The 25522-nt window shown below is 39.7% G+C and overlaps 2 protein-coding genes across 3 annotated transcripts in view; both read right to left on the bottom strand.

Annotated features, from left to right (window-relative positions):
* The window catches only part of VEGFD (vascular endothelial growth factor D), a 30273-nt gene extending 26629 nt beyond the window's left edge, over positions 1-3644 (bottom strand). Inside the window, exon 1 of the mRNA XM_006164695.3 lies at positions 3094-3644. Within this exon, the coding sequence (XP_006164757.1) occupies positions 3094-3183 (90 nt within the window). The 5' untranslated portion in view covers positions 3184-3644. The remainder of the gene's footprint in view (positions 1-3093) is intronic.
* A 369-nt stretch (positions 3645-4013) lies between these two features.
* The window catches only part of PIR (pirin), a 94187-nt gene continuing 72678 nt past the window's right edge, over positions 4014-25522 (bottom strand). For both annotated transcript variants that reach the window (XM_006164694.3, XM_014582614.2), the window contains exons 7-10: positions 22645-22689; positions 12662-12744; positions 6194-6260; positions 4014-4332 (exon numbers count right to left, since the gene is read on the bottom strand). In XM_006164694.3, the coding sequence (XP_006164756.1) occupies positions 4220-4332; positions 6194-6260; positions 12662-12744; positions 22645-22689 (308 nt within the window). In that variant the 3' untranslated portion in view covers positions 4014-4219. The remainder of the gene's footprint in view (positions 4333-6193; positions 6261-12661; positions 12745-22644; positions 22690-25522) is intronic.

Here is a 25522-nt window from a genome sequence, read left to right as displayed (position 1 = left end):
GAAAAGGAATGAAAAACCTCGGAGGTCTTGAAAAAAAAAAAAAAAAAAAGAAAAGAAAAGAAAAGAAAAGAAAAGAAGACACCTTGAGGGTGCCCTGGTTCATGAAAGCCCCGGCTGTCCTATGTGTGAAGGCTTTGATTCATTGTGGTGTCTAGTTTATAAAGACTTCCTCGTCTCTTATTAGAACTTTCCAATTGGACAATTCATTCATTCATTTTTTTTCAGAGTTACCTTCATTTCTACAAGCAAATGTGTTCTTGGGCTGAAAAACATAAGAGCTAAGCAGTATATGCCATGGATTCGAATTGAGATGTCCAAACAGATCTGTTTCAGTCCACATGTGCCAGGCACTGCTGACCCCCACAGCTAGCTCTCTAAGCACAAGTGGCAGGATTAACGAAATCAAGATGGCTCCACTCAAAAGGCACTAAGCCACAATTGTCCAGGGTACTAGAAGCTGTTTACATGGTTGCTGCAGAAAATATTCAGACTCGTAGAACTGTAGCAGAGGCAATGCTAGTCTAAGCTGAAAAAACAGGACAATATTCAAAACTAGAAACTGAGGACTGGGCTGGGGTGCAGAGGCAGAAGGAAGGAGAGTGACTTGGGGACAGAATCACCATCCATCACCATCCATCCCGGGGAAGAGATTTTAGGAGGGGAGAGATGAGCATGCTCATGGACATGTTCTGAGGAGGACCAAGGAACTTTTTTTCAAAAAACAGTTTTTTAAAAATTCCCACAGGGCACATGCACTTGCCAGAGAGAGAGAGAGAGAGAGAGAGAGAGAGAGAGAAAGGGGGTGCGGGAGAAAGCACCCCTCCAATGGGGTGTGATCATGCTGTGATCCATGAAAATTTCTTATAATAAATACTGTATCTATCTCAAAAAGCAGCATTCAAATACCAGTATCATAAGCCATTATCATCCTGAATTTTAATCTCAATAAGAAAAACATTAAGAAAAATATGTCTCAGATTTTGGCTTAAGAAAATGTTTGGGGGAAAAGAAAACTATAGCCAGTATGACACACCTCATTACCCCTCAACACCCAATCACATAGATGACAAAACTTCTACCTAACTATAGGCAGCGCTGTCTCTCATATCAGAAACAACTGAATTGAGCTGGCAGTTGGGTCAGCTTTTAAAGGAAATTCTGATAGCTAAAGAAAAAAAAATTTCTGAAACATTAGTAAGCATGTAATACCACACCTTCTATATATGAGGACATGTTTTCTGCCACGTGCAAATTCAGCTGTTTCATCCACTGTCCCATGAAACAAGTTTTATATGTTAACACTAAACTTGAAACATTCGCAACCTCACTGTGCCAAGGGTACCTAAGGAATTCTTGGTGTTTAAGCTTCTTAAAAGAGCTGAAAAACCTAAAGAAGATTACTTTTTCCAACGATTAGAAGTTGCTTCTCTTATCCCATCAAAAAAAGTGATGTTTTAAAACTAAAATGGGAGCATTTTACATCCTGATATGTCCAGCACATCTGAAGGATTCCTGAGTTTTGTGGACCTTAAAAAAAAAAAAAAAGCTGTATAATCTGAAAAGGCTTACTTGCTTCAAAGAGGTCAGAGGTATTTCCCTCCTGTTATCTAAGCTCAAAATTGGATTCTCTTTTACCTACCATCTGGCACTGAGATCCCACATCAAGGCCGGTGGCAGTAGAGGTGAAGGCTGTGATTTCTCTTTGTACATCAGGGTTTGAAAAGTTGGGAAGGCATAGACTGCTAGACAAGGTGACTCTACCCTTAACCTTTCTGTTATCAACCTTCACCTTCTGCCTTCACCAATGCTAAATAAGAGTCTTTCAGAAATTTGTTTCCTATGAAATTTTAATACAGACATGCTGTATAGCTGTGTATGCACTGCATGTATACCTGTGCTTTATATAGCAAGAGTAAAACTTTTCCATGCCGTATGAACCAATTTTCTCCTGTTGAAAATGTATGTCTTAGGGCCAGCAGTTGGCATGGTGGTTAAAGTGCTGGACTCCCACATGGCTGACCATGGTTCAAGTCTTGGGCCTGGCAGCTTGAAAATCATGACAAGCACGTGTGCATGCATGCCCAAAATCCCAAGAGGAGAATGTAGATGGGATTACAACATGGCCATCCCCCCAGGAGTTGATTTCTCACTTTCCCCTCACTCCCTGTCTCTCTCCTGCAAGTACATGCACTCTATGGCAAAAACCTTAAAAAACAAGAAAAGAAAATGCATGTCTTAAACCACAGCTACAAAAGCACAAGCCTGCATTTGATTGTTCATGATCAGAAATCCCTAGATCAAGAGTGATTTAGCACCCTTCAGTTGAAACAATTACAGCTGAGTCATTTTCAAAATAAAAAGCTTATACAATATAAAAAGCTTATATCATCTGTGAAATACATAAAATTGGGCAAAATACTGCCCTTTTTTTCCTTTGCTGTCATTACTCTCAGCTCATTCAACTCTACTACATGCTTGCTCATAGAACCAAAGGTTTGATTCCTGGGTTTGATTACTTTTCCAGAAGCAAAAAAGCCCAAAACAACCTTTGAGAAAATCTTTTTCTGGAAGGTGGCAACAGGTAATTTGCAAAACCAGATGCAAAATGTCTGTAGAAAGCACTATAATTTTCAACTTTCAGAAGAAATAAACTAACCTTTGCTGCTTATAAACAACCTAAAAATAAATGACCCACAAAGTTATCTGTGACATAAAAACCCATCAGTGCTTCACTAGAAAACCATTGTGTCATCCCCATATAGTATGTGTGTTGTGATGAGAAAAGAAAAAAAAAATTATAATAATAATAAAAAAATGTAATAAAAAAAACTCTGACGTAAAAAAAAAAAAAAAAAAAAAACAAGAAAAAAGAAACCCTAACACAAAAACTCCCAGCATCTTCAAATACTCGTGGCAAGAAGCTTAATAAGCCTGAGAAACAGAACAGTCACTCACAAAGGCAGGATACATCCTGTCCGCTACTAGGAGTCTTCTGCATTTTTATACTGTTTCAAAAATAGTAAGGCCAAAGAAAGTCCTCTGCATAATCCAATAAAAAGAATCTTCACCACATTAAAAATTGAGCTCACCTACCTTCACTGGTCCTTGTTCATTACTGGAGCCCTGCACCAGCTGTGCGTAAGACATCATGAAAATATTCACCACTGCCCACTCTCTGTACATTTTGAATATTTTAATATCCACTGATTACTAAACAGTTGACATTAAGCAGCTAGAGAAAATCGTTGCAAAAGGCATTCTCCAGAGGGAGAGTTCAAAACCCCCAAACTTCACATGGAAAAACAAATAATCAGTGCTGATCAAAATCCAATCAAATGACTCCAATTAGGCAAGGTACGTTTTTTGGTACAATCTTGGGGGTGAGGTGGGGTGGAGAGAGATGAAAAAAAATTTAAAATGTACCCATGCTCCAAAAATTGTCAGGAGGTAGACATGTCTTCTGTCTGAAATCAGCACTCTAAATTCATTTCATGTCCAGCAAATGAAAAAAACAATCTCTCCACCCTAGGCACTGGGTTCTAGTTGCTTTGTAAGGAAGTGGTACAGCCACCAGTGCTTGCAGCTACAGAGAGCTGGAACGCGACTCTGGATTAAAACTTTTTTCACAGCCTTCATGGAAGTTTGCAGACGCATGTGTCTTCAATCTGACACAGATTTTGGCAGAAGATACAGGGGAGTCTTGGCTGCAATTGTGTTGTGTCCCTACCAATAGCAGGGCAGTTTGGAAGACTGACTCAAATGCTCAGAGCTGCTGTTATTTAAAAGCAGATAACCTGTAACATGAAACCGCAGCACACAGTCTTGATGGAAGGGATCTCAGACGCTCATGCGTCTACTGCCTGTGACACGTGGAAAGCAATCAAATATGCTTTTAAAACCCTGAACATCACAAAAATAACGATACCCATACTGCACAAATGAAAAGGCAAACGTTACATAAAACGATTTTTAAAGAAAACATTAGTGGATTAGGTCAAAATGAAGAACACTGATTTTTAAGGAAGCAACGATTAGGTTTATTTGCATGTGCCAGGTAACATCCTATGTGCATTGCTACAAAAATTGTGTTATCACTTTAATGTGGAATTCTTAGGAAATGCTGGCTTGGTCAGCTTTAGAAATTGAATGCCTTGAATGGTTGGATGTCACAAAGAGCAAAATTCTAAGAAACTGTGGAGATCTGCTCTTGTGTTCTTTACTAGTTCCCGATCTTTGACTTCCAAGTTCTGGCCCTTTCAAACCTATTTTTGGCATTTCTGAAATCAAGAATAGCCTGAGAAATCTCTTCATTGGTGTTCATCACAAACGGACCTATGGTAGAAAAAGACATTCAGCAAGTTCCAGGTGACAATATTTTCTTCTATCACTCAAAGTGGCATGAGTTTTTGTAGTTCTTAATTTGAAACAAAATCCAGTAAGATCTAAACAGTAAAAGTCTATTTTCGCAGCATTCTGTCCCTAAGGACTACAAGATGAGTTTCTTGACCAGGCTTGTGTCTGATTATAAATGAGAAGAACTAAGGTTCATAAAAATGAATGCAACTGCATCTCATCCATCTACTGCAGGTTCCTCAGCAGCAGCAGTCTCTTTATTCAAAATACTCTTAGATTTGCAGTTATTATTTTTATAACATTAGCTGCTGGCAAAAACGGAACCAACCTACTACAAAGAGCTGGCAGCTCTCATCATAATTTTGATATCTAAGCAGATTATGAGGCTTTATTCTTATATGAGGGGTCTAAGTCATTTTCAAAAAGTAAGTACTACCTCATTGACAATAAACAGGAGATTAAAAAATTTCAAGTCGTTAATAATAACAATTTTAAAAATTAAAATAATAAAAAAGAACACATCACAGGTCCAGGTGTGGTGGCACAGGTTGTAGTGTGCCACTGTGAAATGCTGGAACCATATGAGAAGGCCTGGTGTTTAAAGCCTGAGGCAACCTGAACATGCTAGAAGTGCCCATGGGCACACTTACAATCTTGTCTGGCTGAAAGGTGGTGGAGGGGGATGACATAGTAGGATAAGACCTATCTAGGATGCCTGTCTGTCTCTCTCTTTCATAAAAGAAAAAAATAAATAAACTGAAAGAGATAGCATCATACTTTGGATTCTCTAGCAGTTGGCAAACTTTTTCAGTAAACGGCCAGACAGTATATATTGTAGATGTTGTGGGTCACACAACTACTCCTCCTAAGGTGCAAAAGCACCATAGACAGTACAAAAGTTAAAAAACAAAAACAAAACAAAACAAAAACATATACTTGTATTACTTAGAGGGAATAACACATTATTAACCATTATTAGCATATGAACATAGAGTTGGTGGTCACTATAATTTAAAATCTGAGAAGGAAGACATAGGATAATGTACCTTGATAATGTTGAGGCCCTTGGGGAATTTGTGGGGAATTGAATGTCATAAGAATGGAAAGTCCAGCAGAAGGCATATAAATTCATTCATTCATTCATGTACCTATCTATTAAGTACTGAGTGCCATTAAATGACACTGTGCTAGGAGCTAGAGACATAAAGATGAAATGAATGACAGGCTCTCACCTCAAGGGCCCTCAAATCTATTATACCGACAGATACAAAAACAAATCATAACAAAACAGTGTGAATCATGGAATGATAAAAGTATGTAAAATCCATAGAATCATCATAGAAAGGGAAGAAGGATGGGTCCAGAAAAGGATTCATGGAGGCAGTGAAGTTTGAACAGTCATACGTGGAGGAAAAGCATTTTCAGGACTAGTATGCTAGAAGAATTAATCAGTGCTGGGAGGAGGGAAAAGAACGGGGATCTCATAAGTAGGAGGAAGCCAGATCCTTCTGGGCTTTGGATGCCACCTGTAAGAAGTTTGAACATAATTCTGCAGGGTATCAAGAAATCACTGAAGAGTTAAGTAACATGATCTGATTTGTGGTTTGTTGAGAGGATGAGCATCATTGTAGAGAAGGTGTCTGGCCTGGGAGGATGAGCCGATGGTGGAATTATTAAAATGCATATATTTTTCTCTAATAATGGAGAAATTAAACAAAGTTCTCAGATTTGTAGGTGGAGAGACAGGACAAAAATCCAGCTAGTCTCCCAGTACTACTATACAATTTCATTACTTCAAAGAACAAGAAAAGCAGCCAAGCAAATCCTATTTAGGGCTTACCATGTTGGACAACTGGTTCTCTTAATGGCTCTCCAGCAATTAAGACAAAGTGGCTTCTCTCAGGATCCTAAAATTAACAAAAAAAAGCATTGAACAATAAACATGCTTATTTTTGAATGTCAAATTGGGAACAATTTAAATTTGACTTGCTAGCCAAATGAACAATGTTCAGAATAATAATGTAATTCTGAATAGAAATTCCAAAAACATTTTTTGTGCAATACTCAATATGGAGACATTTATTCTTTAAGATGTTTAGTAGCAATTAGAACTCAAGAATAAGTCAGATCATCAAAATATTAATGCTTTCAAATTAAACATAAAGAAATTAAATTAGAATTTTCTTTAACTGAAAACATCTTTGTGACAAATTAGATAATTGAACTGGCTTATTATAGGGTTTATTATTTTTCACTAACAATATAATTTTTAAAAGAGAAGATTACATATTCAAATCCAAAAACATAATTTTGTTACTTTTGACATTTATTACTATTAATGTAAAATATGCCTCAAAAATTGAGCCTTATAAAAACCAAAGCATCCCAAGGACATCTTTTTAGGCAAATTTTTCTCCATCAGGCCCCTCATTATGTTAACAGCCTATAAAAGTTTTTGTTTAGAATTAAGAATTATTTTCCCCAAACTGGAAAAATACTAATTATAGTATTTAGTGCTAGTGAGGATGCAAGAAAAGATACACTTTCACGTATTGTTTGGGAGATTTAAGTTGGTACAGTGGTCCTTCCAGAGAACAAATTGACAATATGACTCAAAACCCTAAATATTGCTGATGTCCTCTGATCCAGTAAGGCCATATTTAGTAATATGGGAATAATCAGTTTCACACAATTTCTTCATTGTAGTGTGATTTAGCACTGCAAAAATTAGAAACAGTTGAAATAATGATGGGTTGGTTTGATGATTGTGATATCTTTGTAAGATGAAGTTTTATATGGCTGTAAAAATTCACTTTCTCAAAAAATATCTAAATGTGCAATACAATGTTCATATGTATTTTAAAGTGTCACAAATGGTATAGGTAGTATGATTTTCACTTTTAGGGAAATCAAAAAGAACCATGTATTTAAAAGTTAGGAAAGAAACATACCAAAACATCAGTGTTGGTTATTTCTGAATAATGGGAATTTAGGGAGATTTTATTTTATTCTTTATGCTTTTCTGTATTTTAAAAATATGACTGCAATAAATGTGCTAATTTTAAAAGTTCAAAAGAAACATAAAATATATATATTCTGAAGTTTGTGTTTGGGGAATCACTTTATAATCATATGCATTTCAGGATTAATAATCAGTAGAGGGACCAGTAGATGGCATAATGGTTATGTCACTGGACTCCCATGTAGTTGACCTCAGTTCAAGTCCTGGACCTAGAAACTTAAAACTCACACTGGGTGTGTATGCATGGATGCCTAAAATCCCAGGAGGATAATGGAGGAGAAAGGATTGTGGTGTGGCCATTCCCCTTGGAGGATGATTTCTTGCTTGCTGTCTCTGTCTTCTTTCTCTCTCTCTCTCTCTCTCTCTGGAAGCACATGTGCCCTATAGCAAAAATCTCTCTTAAAAAAAAGTAGATCATTTTGTTATAGAATATTATTTAAACATTTCAAGCAATCAACATGTTATAACTGTAAGAGTTTACATAGAAAATCTTAGGAAAAATATGTTTTGAGTTTTCCAACAACCCAGTAGATCTACTTCCAGATGGTGCTTTGTGCTCTGGCAACTTAGTTAAATTGGAACATGGTGAGTAGATGGCAATAGAAGGAGGAGACAGAGGTTCTGGTAGGTTCCAGCTCCTCCTCCTCCATGCATATCCAGCTCTTCTTCCAGACTGCTCTACCAGGACTGGCTAGGCAGAACATGAATTCTGAGTGGTAAGGCTGTGGATAAGAAATAAACATAACAACAAACACACAAAGACACATGAGTATAGAAAGCAAGGATCGAGTGGGCCCAACTTCTCTGATGGAGAAAGCCATGACCTCGAACCACCCTCAGGTTTATTATTTTATAGGGCAGAAAATGAAGGAAGAGGAAATGGAATGCAAAGCCACTTGCTTTGGGATGTAAATCATCTGAACATGCGAAAAAGACTGATGCCATGTAATTTCTCTAATCTTTTTGAGGTGAAATCTGATAAACACATGTGGCTTCTTTTAGCCTAATACTGCTCTGTGTTACCAGTATCAACAACAGGCAGATAGTGTTTTCGTATGCAAATGACTTCATAGCCAGGCAAATAAAGCTCACAGAAGCTCCTTTCTGCCTATAAAGGTCATCATGTTTGCTCAGATTGGCCACTCTCCACACTGCTCACCTTGTTGACCAATACTAGTTGAGACCCACCCCCAAATACAAGGCTCCGGGTCTACAGACTTCTCCACTAGACTTCACCCATTCCCCTTTTGTGGCCTCATTCAGTGACTGAATGTGCTTCCAGATTAACTGCAGTTGACTTTTAACCTTGGTACTTATGGGCAAATTTGCTAATTCATGAGGCTTAAGACCATCTCATCAGGATATTAACACAAACATGGGTTTAAGGTAAGTTGGAGCCCTTCATATCAAACTCATGTGCTCCTGATCATGAAACTATCAACAACCATCACTCAGTCTTGGCCAGCCTGGACCATGGGCACATGCATGCACACCTGGCATGACCAGGGAGTTACATGTGAGTTCAGCTGTGCCACTGCTTCACCACTGCCTGGTCCCTAAAAACTCAAATCTAGCATAACCAATCTCCCTGCAATTGCCACGCACCATTCAAAATCATGGGTCACAAAAGGCAACCTACTCTCTGAGTGTGGAAGTCAGGAGTCCCTGCAGGCTGACATAGGCTGGCTTGAGATGGATCTAAAATGCTAATTTGTGTGAGGAAACCTGGAGTAGCGAGAAGGCATGGTCTTCTCTGTCATCTCTTCCTTGCTCTCTTCTCCTGCCCTAGAGATTAGTCACTGTAGAGTAAACTGCACGCACTACTGGTGAATCAGGAAGCTGGGCATATGATGGGGGAATGGAAACAAGGAGTGGTGACAGCTCAGAAAGAACAGAGCCAGAAGGAATCCAGGGAGTAAATCAGCTCTTCTTTTTTGTTTTCTTTTTTTCTCTCTTTCTTCTCTTTCTTTCCTTTTCTTTCTTCTTTCTCTTTTCCTTTTTTTTTAATTGTTAAGAGGGCAAGTGTGTTCACCAAAGAGAGACAGAGACAGAGAGACGGGGGGAGAAAGCACCCATTAATGGGGCATTGTTATGCTACAATCTTCTCCATTTCTCTATCTTGTTGGGGTTTGGACATGCACTCACATGCATTCAGCGTGTTTCTCAAGCTTTCAGGGTCAGGATTCAAACCACAGTTGGCTATGTGGGATCTGATTCCCTTAGCCACTAGGTTATGGGGTCACTTGTGCTCCTTATTCTTGACCACAGCTTAGTGCAAATGGGATTAGGGGCAGATCAGAAAGACACATTTTCCTTCTTAGTCAAGTCTTTGGGCTAAGGTTAGTTCCAAGTGAGGATAACCCTGGCTTGAAGTCTGAGTGAGTCAGGGATCTTTAGGCCTTCTTCCTGCTGCAGAAACTATTGGATTGTCAGAAAAGTCATGACATATTTTTTCTATGCAAAATGTGTCATGACTTTTCTGACAATCCACTATATGCTCTGAGCCTTTGGGCCTAAGGTATAAATCTTCATTAGGCATATGAATCTCTTAAGACTATCTACTCAATGAGGTGTTTAGATTAGTGAACTTCCCAGCTGCCACTATTAGGCACCCACAATAATACTAGACTGGAGATCGACAAAATTTTCTGTAAATAGCCATAGAATGTTAGGTTTTGTGGGTCATCCAGTCTCTGTCATAGCTACTCAATTCCATGTTTTGTGGTGTGAAAGAATCCATAGATAATACATAAACTAAGGGGTGTAGATGTGGTCCAAGAAACTTTATTTATGAAAACAAGTATGTATTTGGTCTATTGGCCCCCTATCCTAGATCTATACATAATCTCAAATAATCTTCCTTATAATTCCAGGCAATTTGCATCATCATTTCAGTTTTGCAGACAAAGAAACTGAAGCTCAGAGAAGTTTAGGAACATGTCCAAAATCACATAGCTAAGTGACAAGAGGCCAAGCTAAGATTCATATCTTTGCAATTTCTTTTCAGTTGTAATCTAAGGGAACCTGTCTATATTTCTCTGATGTAAGTGACAATGACCTTTCTTCTTTTTTTTTTTTTTTTGAAAGGATTTTTTTGCTATAGGGCATGTGCACTCACCAGAGAGACAGAAAGTGAGAAATCAACCCCCAGCAGGATGGCCATGCCACAATCCCTTCTCCTCCATTCTCCTCTCAGGATCTTGGGCATGCACACACGCTCGGCATGAGTTTAAGCCACTGGGTCTGGGATTTGAACCGCTGTCGACTACATGGGAATCCAGTGACATAGCCATTACGCTAACTGCTGGTCCCAACCTTTATTTACATATAATGCTATTTCTTTATATGTAGATTTTTGTTTCCATAGAAATCTTTCAAGGTTGTTTGTTTGTTTGTTTGTTTGTTTTTGAGAGGTTTTTGCTATAGGGTGCATGTGCTCACCAGAAAGACAAAGAAGACAGAGAGAGAGAAAACGAGAAATCACCCCCCTCCCCAGAGGGGATGGCCACACGGCAATCCCTTCTCCTCCATTCTCCTCTCGGGATCTTGGGCATGCACACACACACGCCCGGCGTGAGTTTAAGCCACCGGGTCTGGGACTCGAACCGCAGTCGGCTACATGGGAGTTCAGCGACATAGCCATTACGCTAACTGCTGGTCCCAATCTTTCTAAGGTTTTGATGGCTCAGGCTATGCTTACACACATAATTCCATATACACATAGCAAGATGATGCCTCTGGAGCCAGGAGTACTGCTTGCCAATGAGTTGATGGTTTCAGTCAACTCTTTTCTATCCTAGCTGCCCTATGCCTTTCTGGGTCCTCTCTTCTTTCTGATGATCTGTTTTAGCTTCCAAACCTTTATTATCTGCAATGTGCTTTTTGATATATTATAGGAAGAGCTAAGGTTGCCCAGTTTAACTAGATAATGTTACAGATGAATCTGATATCAGTAGGCTGTGGTCTCCATGTAGCTTTTATGCCTCCTTCCTGTACTGGATTGAAATATATGAAACTATTATTTTTGTAGGTCAAAAATGGTACTTTCATATGTTTCCATCTAATATTGAAGGACGGAGATTCTGTGATATACATTTTTCTGGTGCTCATGAGATCTTTTTTCTGTTTACTTCACAGTTCGCGGTGATACTGCAGATGATTAAAGCAGTACTAGGTGAGTTGCCAGCAAAGTGGACTAAAATAGACTAATACTGCCAAAACACTGCATTCTCTAGTCCCAAGGCCAAAGGGCAGAAGTAAGTCAGACTGCTTCCCCACCAGTCACCTGCATACTGAAATAGTTTTCATCCCTGCTTTTCAAAATTCATCTTTCAGGAGCCTTTGCACAATCCTCTTTATTAGAATAGCACAAAATGGATTGGCTTAGCAGACTCACAGATTATCCAAGGGAATAAGATAGACACAAGAAAGGAACTTGGAAACTTGGAAATAAACCCTCCCTGGACTCCTAAAATATCAAAAATTCTACTTCAAAAGAAAGAATTCATCACAAAAGGACTATGGTCCTCCTGGTTTAAAATGGGGATTACTTGCAAAGGACTCTGTGAGTATGCATGCACATCTATACTCTGCTTCTAGAGTGCTGATTCATTTTCATTTACGCTAAAAAGAAAATAAATCAATTATATAAAGCAATAAAACTAAGAGACAGTAAAGATGTGTTGCCTTCAGACTCAAATTTCTGGAGGTCAAAAAATAGGGACTTTACATGATGCTTGAGGATAAAGAATCAATAAAACTTGAAAATATACCGATAGAAATAGAGGGAATTCATGAAAAGGACTGATAAATTTGCAGCAACATTTCTTTACCAAGGAAAAGAAAAAAATTTCTTACTCTAAAAGAGATGTAAGCATTGTTTCTAGAAACTATTAGGTTGTTGGGAAAGTCATGATGTACTTTTTTATGCAAAAATGCATTATGACTGGGAACCAGCAGTTAGCGTAATGGCTATGTCGCTGGACTCCCACGTAGTCAACTGCGGTTTGCGTCCTGGACCTGGTGGCTTAAAACTCACGACAGGCGCGTGTGTGTGCGTGCCCAAGATCCCGAGAGGAGAATGGAGGAGAAGGGATTGCGGTGTGACCATCCCCCCTGGGGGGTGATTTCTCACTTTCTGTCTCTATGTCTCTCTCTGTCTGTCTGGCGAGCGCACGCGCCCTACAGTGAAAATCTCTCCAAAAAAAAAAAAAAAGCATTATGACTTTCTCAACAATCCAATTTAGAAAGTACAAGTTGAGAAATTAAAGGCTTTTTAACACTTACCTTGTTCTCCACCTGGACACTGTCACCCTCCCCGAGCACTGCAGTGTGATGAGGTTCTATTTTCTGTTGTGCAGCATCAGGCCCTACAAAAAAAGATGGCCCACCAACTTTGATATTCATAGTACAATTATCATATGTTTATATATTTGGTTAACTACGAAGCACCAGAATATTCATTTAAAAAATAACAGACTTATAAAGCTCCTTAAATAGCTTGTATTTGCTATTATTAAAGTTTGAAACTGCTTGGTTTTCAATGCAGAAAAGAAAACAGAGGGGAATCCTGAATTGTGCTTTCATTTTCCCTTTTTATGTCATGCCCAAATAGTTCTATTGGTAAGCAAAGACTTTGACATTATGTGCTCATAGGATGTTTCTTTGGGTAAACTATAAACTTTATAAAAAGTAAGCATACTTAGGAAAATTATCAAGTGCCATTATTAATGCAGTGTAACAAGTATTTATCGGATATCTACAACTGCTGAGTACTGCAGGAAAATACAAAGCAGATTCCTTTGCATACAAGTAACTTAAAATATCATCAAGCAAACTACACACATAAAACAATCAGAGAATAATCCCATTGAACAATAAGTAAGTGGGAGAGCTACTGAACAATGAGCAAGGCCCTAACTGTTGTGGAGAGTTCTTCAGGAGGGATAAGTTTCCATCTCTTCTATGGAGAGGTTCACAGATGAAATAATGCAATAGAAATGAAATTGCCTCTTAAAGGCAATGATAAGCAAAGTTGAATAAGAAAACAGGGATGGTAGAGGCTCATCCGGTTCTAGAAAATCCAGAAATTTGTTGTGGAGTAGATAAGGCCTGAACAGAGATCTGCAGAATAACACTCACCTACAGAAGGCAAAGCTGGAAAGAAGGACATTCTAGATAAAAGGGCAGATGCTGCTGCAAAGGTAACGTGTGGGCATTTAAGGGGGAACCATCAACCTTCTGCCATTCCTAGAATATTCTTCTGGGAAGAATAATGAAAATGCAAATTGGTTTTAGATTAAGGAAAGCCTCAAAAGCCAAGTTTACCCATATAAAATAGAGAGCCCCTGAGGAAGGTGTGTTTGCATAAGTATTCACAAATGCAATGACATGAATGTATAAGAAAGAAAAGATGGTCAGATCTGTGTCTTAGAGAAATAACTCTGGAAGCAGAGAATGGACTGAGTTGGAGGGAGCAAGACTGAAGGTACGATAACTTGTGATGAATTTGCTGTCCTGGTCTAGGTAAACATGAATTACAGTCAGGGCCAGCAGGTGGTGTGATGGTTGAGGTGCTGGACTCCCACATGGCTAACCACAATTCGAGTCCCAGACCTGGTGGCTTGAGAATCATGCCAGGTGCATGTGCATGCATGCCCAAGATCCCAGGAGGGGAATGGAGAAGAAATTGTGGCATGGTCATTCCCCCTGGGTGTGTGTGTGTGTGTGTGTGTGTGTGTGATTTCTTACTTTCCTACCCACAATCTATCTCTGTCTCTCTCTGATGAGTGCATGCACCCTGTGGCAAAAACCTAAACAAAACAAAACAAAACAAAACAAAACAAACAAAATAAACATAAATTACAGTCTGAATTGGGAGAGTGAAAACAGAAAGATCAATGGATTTCAGGGATGGAGTTAAGAATCTAAAGGATTTGGCAACAGTGGAAGAGAGGAGTCTAACATGATTCTCACCAGGAGCAGAAGGATGTGTTAAGCTGAAGCTTCCAATAGTGGCTCTGCAAGAGGAAACTGCAGAGTGTAGATGCCAAAGTGGACTATAACAGCCACAGGGGGCTGCAGAAGGTGAATGATATTTGGGCAGAGTCTTTCAGTTAGGTAAAACAAAACAAACAAACAAATAGGCATGGATAACAGAAGAAGACGCCAAATTGGGTAAACGGCCCATGATGATGTCAAGGAAGATACATCTATATGGCATTTTGGGACATAAATAAGGGCATTCATTTAACACATTGGAGTTAAGTTTGAATAATCTACAAGAAAAATGCTTATTTAAATGAAAACAATAGCTTGAGGAATTACTATAGAAACAGAAACATGATTTGTGAATTTGGGGCATAAAAGGGACTTCAAAAAGTTCGTGAAAAATGAAATTAAAGTATTAGATAATTTTGGTAAAAAAAAAAAAATTGAAGTCTGGGCTGGTTCTGTTGCCTAGTGATTAAGGGAGCTGGATCTCACATGGCTGACCACGATTGAAATCCCTAGCCCCAAAGCCTTAAGAAACATTGTGGCCACATATGTCTGCATGCCCCAAACCCTGACAGGATGGAGAAATGGAGGAGAAGGGATTGTACTGTGATCATATCCCATGGAGGGGTGCTTTCTCCCCTCTCTGTCTCACATTATGGCAAGCACATGCACCCTTTAGCAATTAAAACAATTAAAATTCATGCATAGTTTTTTCATAATATGCATTTTCTATGCGTCTTTTGAAGACTCTTCATATTGTCTAGAGTCTAAATATAGTTATATATTCTAAAGTCCTACTTCTCACCTCCACTTGGGAAATAACTTCTATGAGGCAGCAGGATTCACTAAGAAGCTTGCAAACATGACATAGGATTCTAATGGAGCAGGAGTATTTAAAATGGTGTCAGTGTGCTCTCTAGGGGTCTGTGGATAAAACTGAAAGTATGTCTAGACTTGGATGGGTAAACAACTGCCTGTTTATTTTCATCGACACCTAATTGAAATATGGCTTTTTAATCAATCATGAATGCAGCCAACAAACCAAAGGGCCAATGACTTCATCTCCACTAGAATCACAAACATTTTCATACCACATTGCAATGTTGTAAATATGTCAAAATACAGTTTATGCTGATCATTACTTAGAATATAGAGTAGACCTGTTGATAGATCATGTTACTTCAAATGTCATTGGAGAAGCACATATATAGCTATATCATAAACTTGTTCTTTTAACATTTTAAGAATTCACTGAATTAAAAAAAAATTATTTGGGGTGAAGAGGTAGGGAGTGGCAGACATCAAAAGGGTCCATGGCACAAAAATGACTAAAGACCCAGAGGCAGTGTTGTGCTGGTTCATGCTAAACTGTCTTTTAGGGAAGAGGGGAAAGAATACACTTGATTTATATACTATGTGTGCTAATTTCTGTGGTGTAAATACTGAAAGCATGGTCAATTTCAAGCCACACACGTGAGGTCTTGCAAGCTGCCAAGAGCTGGCCCCAGCACAACATTGAAGGTTTCTTTTCTGTTAAAGATTTAGGTTAACAGATGTCATGAAAGTGAATGATAGAACTCCACTGATTTTCTACTTACATAGGGATGTGGTGATAGACAAGTCCAGGAGTTAAAGAATCCCATTTAGGGAACCAGCAGTTAGCGTAATGGCTATGTCGCTGGACTTCCACGTAGTCGACCGTGGTTCGCATCCCGGACCTGGTGGCTTAAAACTCATGCCGGGCGCGTGTGCGTGCGTGCGTGCCCAAGATCCCGAGAGGAGAATGGAGGAGAAGGGATTGCGGTGTGACCATCCCCCCTGGGGGGTGATTTCTCGCTTTCTGTCTCTATGTCTCTCTCTGTCTGGCGAGCACATGCACCCTATAGCGAAAACCTCTCCAAAAGAAAAGAAAAGAAAAGAAAAGAATCCCATTTAGCAGTGGGTAATATTTTTAAATGTTACATGGAGTAGCATTTTATCAAGTGTGCTTTACCGAAGTCCCCTGGGAGCAACAAACCATATATTTATCTTCAACTCATTTATATGTGACACCCATTATCCACGTAGTCCGCTCCTGGCCCCTAATTTTGTCATTTAGGATATTTCATTATACATACGCCAAAACAGTTAATAAACCCCTTCACCCTATTTTAATGGAGTGAGCTGACAAGAGACAGTGCTCGAAATAATGTTGAATTGGTATTTTTCTGACCGCCCTATTAAGAGTGGTTTGGTTGACTGTGCTGTTCATTGATCTGTGAGGAAATTTTAATTTAGCAGCAAAGGGTTCAGCTTGTCCAAAGGGCTCTAATCCTAACTTTATACGGAATGTAAGTTCAGCTCATTTTTGCAATCGTAGTGGTGATACTGAAGAAGTCATTTGAAATGTTCCGCCATAAGGCAGACCTTTCTTACTAGACAGTGGAGTCAGGTTTCCGGGTTAATAATAACTGTAAGTATACCTTCAGCTTCTGTATTACTACATGAAATGTTTAAAACAGAGTGACAAAAAGAATGATTCTATCTTCATTTCCAGGTCATATCTATGATAATTCACCCATCTGGTTATCTCCCGCACCTAAAATAAGACTCAAGGAAAATATATCTTATTGTTTCTGACTACTTTCAATTATAAATAGAGCCAAATCAGATAATGAATAGTTTCCATTGGGAATCTTTGCCAAGAATGCTAAATCTAATGGTGCCGTTAAGGAAAATTTAACTGAAAACAATATAACTGCAAATATTTTGTTTTGCCTAAACAGTTGTAAAAGGGCACCATAGTTTAAGCCCTATTTTAAGGTCAGTGCAGCATCTTCAGCCAGTGATGATCCCGGGTGTTTGTGCACCTCCCTCAAGGTATTCACCATGGAATTAAGAGCACCAGTCCACTCAGTTGGAGAAGTGGAAGTCAATTAAGAGGGCTTCTGGTGTACATCTGTGTTTCCCCAACTTCTTTTTACTTCGTAAGACGGAGAGAGTGTGGGAGAAAGGGGGAAGGGACACAGAGTTATAGGTATTTTGGACAGGATCTTGCCAGTGTCATGATCCTTTTGCCCCAGTCACCTAATTAGCTAGTATTACCAAACCAGGGCCTCCCATGCAGCTTCCAGCCTCCTAAGCAGGCGCTTATCCTTTATTGTAAAACCCAGGAACCATGTTAAACTTCTTAATACCACCCAGAACCATAAGTAAACAGTTACGTACAAACTAAGCAAGAATCATTATTTATTTGAATAAGTCTGAAACATTTTACAGCCTTCATAAGCCACTTAGCTTTCATTTCAATAACCATAGACAAATGGTTTTAGATTTCCAAACACACTTTCTTTTTCTTTTTTTTTTTTTTTTGGAGAGTTTTTTTTTTTTTTTTTCTATAGGGTGTGTGCGCTCGCCAGAAAGACAGAGAGAGACAGAGAAACAGAAAGTGAGAAATCACCCCCCAGGGGGGATGGCCATGCTGCAATCCCTTCTCCTCCATTCTCCTCTCAGGATCTTGGGCACGCACGCACACGTGCCCGGCATGAGTTTATGCCACCAGGTCCGGGACTCAAACCACGGTCGACTACATTGGGAGTCCAGTGACATAGCCATTATGCTAACTGCTGGTCCCATCCAAATACACTTTCTAAGCACTGACAGTATACTTGATATTGGTCCTTCCAGGGACCCAGCATTCAAACCTATAAACAATATCAAGCTTCAAAGATACAGAACACAGTCTCCCCTACCCTTTAGATCTCTGCATTAATGTGCGATATAATTTTCATTACTGATGCAGGGAAGGGATTCATTGTTTTTTTGTGGGATCTACTGGTTTTCTGACCATGTAGTTTTCATTTTCTTTTGATTTTTCTTTTTATCATATGCTGCACAGATCCCAGCCAAGGGCTAGTCAAAGGACTTTTTGCCTCAATAAGTGTTGTCAACGGTCTCAGTCTCTTTCTGTCTCTCCCCCTTAACCCTAAACAATTTTAAAGCTATTATTCAACAGCCATCTTAGAAGGCTCTCCATTGTTGAAAAAAGCAAATGTATCAAACATTAAAAATCCTAAAAAAAATTAATACTTTCAAATGATCTCAAATGAAAAATTTATTTTAGTAAGAAAATGCTCATTCCCCTCATCTCATTTTAGCTCTGTTAACACCTTCTCTTCTCCAGGGCATCATTACTTACCTTGAACTTTAAATGTCTAACTTTGACAACTTTGACAAAGTTAGATGTCCACTATTTTCTAAAGTTCAAAACTTCAACAGTCTCTAGTCAAACTAAATCTGCTAATGCCCATCCTTTAAGCACTGCTTGTATCAATTAATGTTTAAATAGACCTCCTAAATTTCCATTCTATGCCGTCTCCCTAGATCATCTTCTCAACCCAAATTGCAGCCTATTTATTCTAGCCCAATGAACTAAGTACATATATTTATAACATCTACTTCGACAGAACAGTGATGTTTCACATTTTGAAAAAGGCAATTATTTGCGTATCAATTCCTGCTCTCTGTGTTTGGTTGGTGCCATCCTAGTTTTTTATAAGAAAGATAAAATCGAGATAGTCATGTCAGAAAGCATTTTCTGAATTCTCTGTAGATTTTATAAGTCAGTACACATTCAAAAGCTATTTCTATTTTGTCATTTATTTTTCTCTGGTGATTTGTTCTTGCCCTTTTGTTTTTCTCATTAACACCCCTATTAGGGGGTGGGTGAGAAGAAGGGAAGGCGATAAAATTCAAATGAGGTCATTTGGCCAGTTACTCATTGGTTAAGGCTGAGTCCTAAGAGGCCAATTTTGTGAGCTGAATTCTCTCCATGGTCCAGTTTACTCTGGACAGGTGCAATTTTGCTCCAAGGCTACTGACCATAACCCTATCTCTTGCCAGATGTTTTCTTCTTATGGCCCATGGTCATAAGGAGAGACAAGGCCAGTGAGTTCAGATGACTCAGGAAAATCCTGCCTGACCTCAAGAAAAACAAGTGAATGGGCAGGTCACTCTTGTCCTGAGAATTGTCGAGCTTTTAACTTGCTGAGTTCTTCAACTAAAGGCCTATCTTGAAATAAAGCTGTAACTAATGCTTTTAAAAGGTTTTGAAGGGTCAGCAGATGGCACAGTGGTTAAGGAGGCTGGATCCCACACAGCCATTTGTGTGGTTGAGTCTGGACCTGAAGGCTTAAAAAACACACCAGGACATGTGCATGTGTTTCCAAAATCCTGAGAAGATAAAGGAGGAAATGGTATTGTAGAATGGCCATTTTCCTTGAGGGGCGAGTTCTCTTTTTCTCTCTGTCTCTGTCTCTCTAGTGAGTAGACATACTTTATAAACCAAAAAAAAAGGGGGGAGTGAAGGGTCCAGACAGTGGTGCAGTGGTAAAATGCAATGCTCTGTGGGGCAATCCCATGCTGGAAGGTTCTTGATTCAAGTCCTGAGACCTCGCTCAACCTCGCTCTATACATTGGGCACACATATACCTGTGATCCAGAGCTGGCTGGGGCTTGGAGTGGAGTATGGTGTTGGGATTCTGTTGGGGGGGGGGCGTGCTGTCACTCTCTCTCTCTGTCTCTCTTTTACTTGTGGAATAAATAAATAAACTTTGGGGGGAAAAAGACAGCTTTTGAAGATTACCTGTTAAGTTTTGTCCCATATCCTGTACAATATCATTTAAACCAGAATCAACTGAAATTCTGTAGACTGCTCAGGCTAATGAAAGGTTTTTACTTGTTTAATCTTTTATTTTTATACTTTTATTTCATTATTTTAAAAAATATTCTACAGGGCATGTATGCTTGCCAGAAAGAGAAAGAGAGAGAGAGAGGGAGGGAGGAAGGGAGAGGGAGAGAGAGAGAGAGAGGGAGAGGGAGAGGGAGAGGGAGGGAGATGGAGAGAGAGAGAGAAAGAGAAAGCGCCCCCTGGGGGTGGTCATGTTGCAGTCCATTCTCCTTTATCCTCTCATGAATTTGGGCATGTACACACAAGTGCCTTCCACACTTTTAAAGCCACTGGGTCCAGGACTTGAACCATGCAATTGGCCATGTGGGATCCAGCTGCATTAACTACCCAACACTGGCTGGCCTGGTTTTTACTTCTTTAAAGGGTAAAAAATAAAACGTTTTTCATGAAAAATATCTAAAATTCCCATTTCAGTGGCCTTTAATAAAGCTTTATTGGAACAACTGCTCCATCTGTTACACATTATCTGTGGTTGCTTTCACACTATGGCAGGCAGGTCTAAGTAGCTGCAGATTACAGTGAGACTACCGTGCCTGTGAACATAAAAATATGTCATCTGGCCCTTGCCACAGAGTTTGCTTCCCTCTGCTTTTTCTCAATCTACACAAACTTTTCTGCTATCCTTACCACCTCAGAATTCATGTGCTTTCTTTATTACTTTCCATTTGCGCAGATTATATTATTGCTCTTGAAATCATTAATTAGGAATGCTACCTCCATAAAAATGTAGGTCCTCTCTATTTCTATGAAGTACTATGTGATTCTCAGGATTTGCAGATCATAAAAACAAACAATGTCTCATTTCTTCCAGATGGTTAATATAATTTAATGTGTGTGCACATGGGCTTCTGATACTACTACTACTAGATTTTTTTTTCACACTACCTCAAGTGCTAAAATAAACCAATTTTGCTTTGACCCATAACTGAAATGCTATTGAATGAAAGAGAAACTAAGCCAGTTTACATTGTATTAGGAATAAGTTCAAAATACAGTTATTTTCAGAAGAACAACTTTAGGCAACTGAACACCCTTATGCAGAATATAAAGAATGATTTTAAGAGTTCCGAGGATGGCCTCCTATCCTGAGCAGACACAATCAGCAAGCCAGCTGTCTAGAGTTGGGAGTGCAATGCTCAAAGAGGTGACCCTGTTAGGGCCCCAGGAACCTTATGTCATCCCTGCAGGAGGAAGGAGGTGTGAGGAGTGAAGAGTACCCAACCCTGGAGGCCTGAGAAATGGGGATTCTTGGCCAGCACCTTGGGATGCCTCACTCCCAGTCATACCACCTATCCATGGGGACAAAGGGGGAAATGGGAAGCTGGTTCTTGTACCTTGGGTTTTCCCTGAAGCACAGCTGGAGATGCATATTGTAAGGAGTTTGTTTGAGAGGTGATCTCAGGAAGCAACAATCCAGAAGTCAGAAGGACTGGACAGGAAAGGGAGGGCAGACAATGGAGGGCATGCTATCGAGCACACTTTCACTGTGGGCAGCTTGAGCACAATCTCACGGGGAAACTGAGGATAAGAGCTCTTCACAGGTCTCAGAGTCATCCCACTTGAGGGGTCAAGCAGCTTCAAGGAGCATTAATTGTCTGATTAGGGCAAAGCAGCCTTCCCAGTGTACAGAGAAAATCATCAAGCAAAGTGGCGGGGAAGACTTATCAGTTGGAAGTCAGGCAGTGGGCTTGGAGGAGAAGAGGCCCAGGGCTGCAGGCTGGGCACCATCGGCATCTGCTATGACTGATAACAATCTCCCAATAATGCAGGCTGCCTTTTTCCAAGGCCACTTCTAGGAGGTAGGAAAAGTGGGAGTAGATACTTGTTCTGCAGGCCCCTCCCCAGCTCCCCAGCCCTTGGTCCTGCAGCTGCTGGGTTGGCTAAGGGATTAGACTTGAAAAGACAAGTTAGATACCATGGTCTCTGTGTTGTCAATAGACAAAAAGGATGGGGTGGGGTGTGAGAGCAAAACTGAAGAGCCCGTGATTCTGGACTAACTAAGTCTATCAATGAGTAACTCTAGCAAGTTAAACAATTAGATCTCATGTTCCTCACCTATAAAACGAGAGTTGGCTAGCTTTCCAAGATTCTTTCTTGACTCAACTCAACAAGTAACAAATATATCGTGCTCAGAATAGGAGAACACTAACTTTGAGACTTCTCAGAAACTCTTTGGGCTGCTAACTCACTTCTCTCCGCCTTCCAGGAGATAGACAGATTCCTGCTCCCCTTGGAGCCCATTGTAGCTCTGTGCCTTTAACAAAAAGTATGAAGTTCCCAACCTCTTGGTGAGGTATCAACACACAAAAATTGTGTCTAGAACCTTTATCTGCATATAGGCCACACTGAAATGCCTTACTTTGTTTTTTTTTCCCAAAAAAACATTCTCACTGAACATTCTAAAAGCTGAGAGGTACCCTGCCCTGGGTGTACCTGTGCTGGGATGTAGAGAGGGTTGTTGTGGGAGGAAAGCAGGCACAGTAAATTGGAAGTAACACTTTAAAAAATTTGTAATTAAACCCAAAGCAACATACCCATAACTTACCAATATACACGTCTCCAGATATGGTATAAATAAAGCTTGTCCACCCTGAAAAAGGAACAGCAACATTAACATGTTAGTGTCTATAACACCAAAAGGAATGAATATTTCATATGTATTTGTATATATGTATGTGTACATATATACGTGTAAATATATATATGTGTGTATGTGTTTGTGTATATATATATATATATATAAATTTGGAAGTAAAATATAATAATAATTTCTTTTAGAAATATATTTTAGGGAACCAGCAGTTAGCGTAATGGCTATGTTTATGTTGCTGGACTCCCACGTAGTCGACCGCGGTTCGCATCCCAGACCCGGTGGCTTAAATCTCACACCGGGCGCGTGTGCGTGCGTGCCCAAGATCCCAAGAGGAGAATGGAGGAGAAGGGATTGCGGCGTGACCATCCCCTCTGGGGGGTGATTTCTCGCTTTCTAGCTCTATGTCTCTCTCTGTCTGTCTGGCGAGCGCACGCGCTCTATAGCGAAAACCTCTCCAAAAAAAAAACCAAACAGAAATATATTTTAATATTTGGTGTAATCGTTACGTCATTGGAGGATCTCTGTCTTTCTGGCAAGCACACATGTCCTATAGCAAAAATCTCTCTTAAGTTCTATCAGTTATTTAGAATACACATTCACACTTATGCTTACACATGTTTTCTCTCTCTCTTACACACACACACACACACACACACACACATACACACACGTACATCCTTAAATATAAATGATCTGGCCCCAAATGTTTAAAAGCCACTCAAAGTAGATAGTGTACACTTCACTTGGCTGTATGTCTATTTGCCAAAAGTTATATCAACAAACTGTTCTTTCCAGTTCTAACATCATTCCTATTAACTGCAACACTCCAGTCTGGCTTTCTCGTCAGTTCATTGTGCCTCTAGGTAGTTCAAACTATGAAAATAATGCTAGAAATATGCTTTTTTGTACTTACAGTTTAGTTCCCAGTGAACACATTCCTTTTTATCTACCCTAAAGTAGAGCATGCATCAGCTTCAGGAATGCAGGGATACATAATCTTTGGGGAATGAATGGGCTTCAGATGGCCTATGAACTCCCCAAAATTGTTCACATGACTCTCAGATGTGTACACTTTTCTAGAAAGAGGGCATGTAGCATTCACTAAATTCCTATGTGACCCGCGGAAGCCAGGAATTCACCAACAATTCACCATTTGCACTCTCAGCACCAGCACTTGCTTTTCATGGATAGTTATGTCCTGCACCCATGTCTTAGGAGAGACAGTCTGTTTCCACTGAGAGAAATCAATCTAGAAATGGCAAATTCAAATGGAAGTAGAACATTACTCCATGCGCCGTCAGTGAAAAAGGCGATCTAAAGAGGGAATGCAAGGTGGAATCCAAGGCCAGAAGGCCCAGACTGGAGTCTGGGTGGGAGTGAAGGTGGTGAGAGAGCAAACAATGGACAGTGCAGAGAGAGCAAGGACAAAATGCACTCTAAGGCTATCATTGTGATTGCAGATGGGTTGAAACACACAAGGTGGCACAAAAGAAAACCTATAATTGGTCAAACACATAAATGAAATCTAAAAGACAACAAGATAAATATTTGTGGGTGGATACCAGAAGGCATTTTTCCATTCTCCTATTTCAGGTATTCCTTTCTGAGATTTTCCTAGTTAATAGAGAGAAGTCCTCTAGAAGTAATGCTATTTATTTATAGCTCACTCCTTCTTCTCCTTTATCAGCCCACTCAATCTGTCTTCCATGCTTGGCCTACCATTATTTTTTGGACATCTCTCATGGACAGGAGTGGGTGTGGGGGAGACACAAAGGTGAATAAAGGACAACCTTGGGGAGGGAGGTTTGTGGCTGATGCTGAAAATACATGCAAACAATTTATAACTCTATTCCACATGTCTCACTAGGCCCTACTAGAGCACTTCTTTCTGTTTTCTAATGGATGCTGAGCTTCCTTCCCTGTGTCTCTATACAGTCAGACTACAAGAAAACCCTTTTCATCTCTGATTTTAAAGAAGAATTACCATTGACAACTGTAGGGATTTCTTTTTTGTCAGAGCATGGGTGCACTCACTAGAGAGAGAAAGAAAAACAGAGAGAAAGTACCCCCTAATGGGGTGGGGTCACACTGCAATCTCTTTTCCTCCATTTCTCCATCCTGTTGGGATGTGGGGCAAGCACATGCACAAACAAGCACTCAGTTGGTTTTGCAAGCTGCTGAGGTCAGGGTTCTAACGATGTAGTCAGCCTTGTGGGATCCAGCTCTCTTATCCACCAGGCCACAAAGCTGGCCCGAAATTTCTTTTTCAAATTTCAAATGGCTTTTTCCTGATTATAAAACAAAACAAAACATTGATTTAAAAATATTTTAATAATGGGAAAGTGCAGAACATCTAAATAAAAATATTTCTGCTATCTTCATATCTACCCTGATATAAAGACTGTTAGCAATTTGGTATTTGTAACTTGAGGGTTTTTTTTTTAAATTTTTTTATGCAATACATTAATTTGTTTAAAAACTAGAACAAACCAAGTGTTTCCTATTTGGGATACTTTTCTTTCTTTCTTTCTTTCTTTTGGAGAGGTTTTTTCTATAGGGCATGTGCACTCGCCAGAAAGACAGAGAGAGCCAGAGAGACAGAAAGTGAGAAATCACCCTCCCCCCCACAAGGAAGGATGGCCACACTGCAATCCTTTCTCCTCCATTCTCCTCTCGGGATCTTGGGCACGCTCACACATGCACCCAGCATGAATTTAAGCCACCGGGTCCAGGACTCAAACCATGGTCGACTACATAGGAGTCCAGTGACATAGCCATTATGCTAACTGCTGGTTCCTTGGGATACTTTTCTATGTCAAAACAAAGAGAA

Source organism: Tupaia chinensis, unplaced genomic scaffold (assembly GCF_000334495.1).
Source record: "Tupaia chinensis unplaced genomic scaffold, TupChi_1.0 Scaffold143678_1, whole genome shotgun sequence".
NCBI lineage: Eukaryota > Metazoa > Chordata > Mammalia > Scandentia > Tupaiidae > Tupaia > Tupaia belangeri.
The sequence above is the reverse complement of the archived record's forward strand: the minus strand, read 5'-3'. Positions and strand labels throughout refer to the sequence as shown.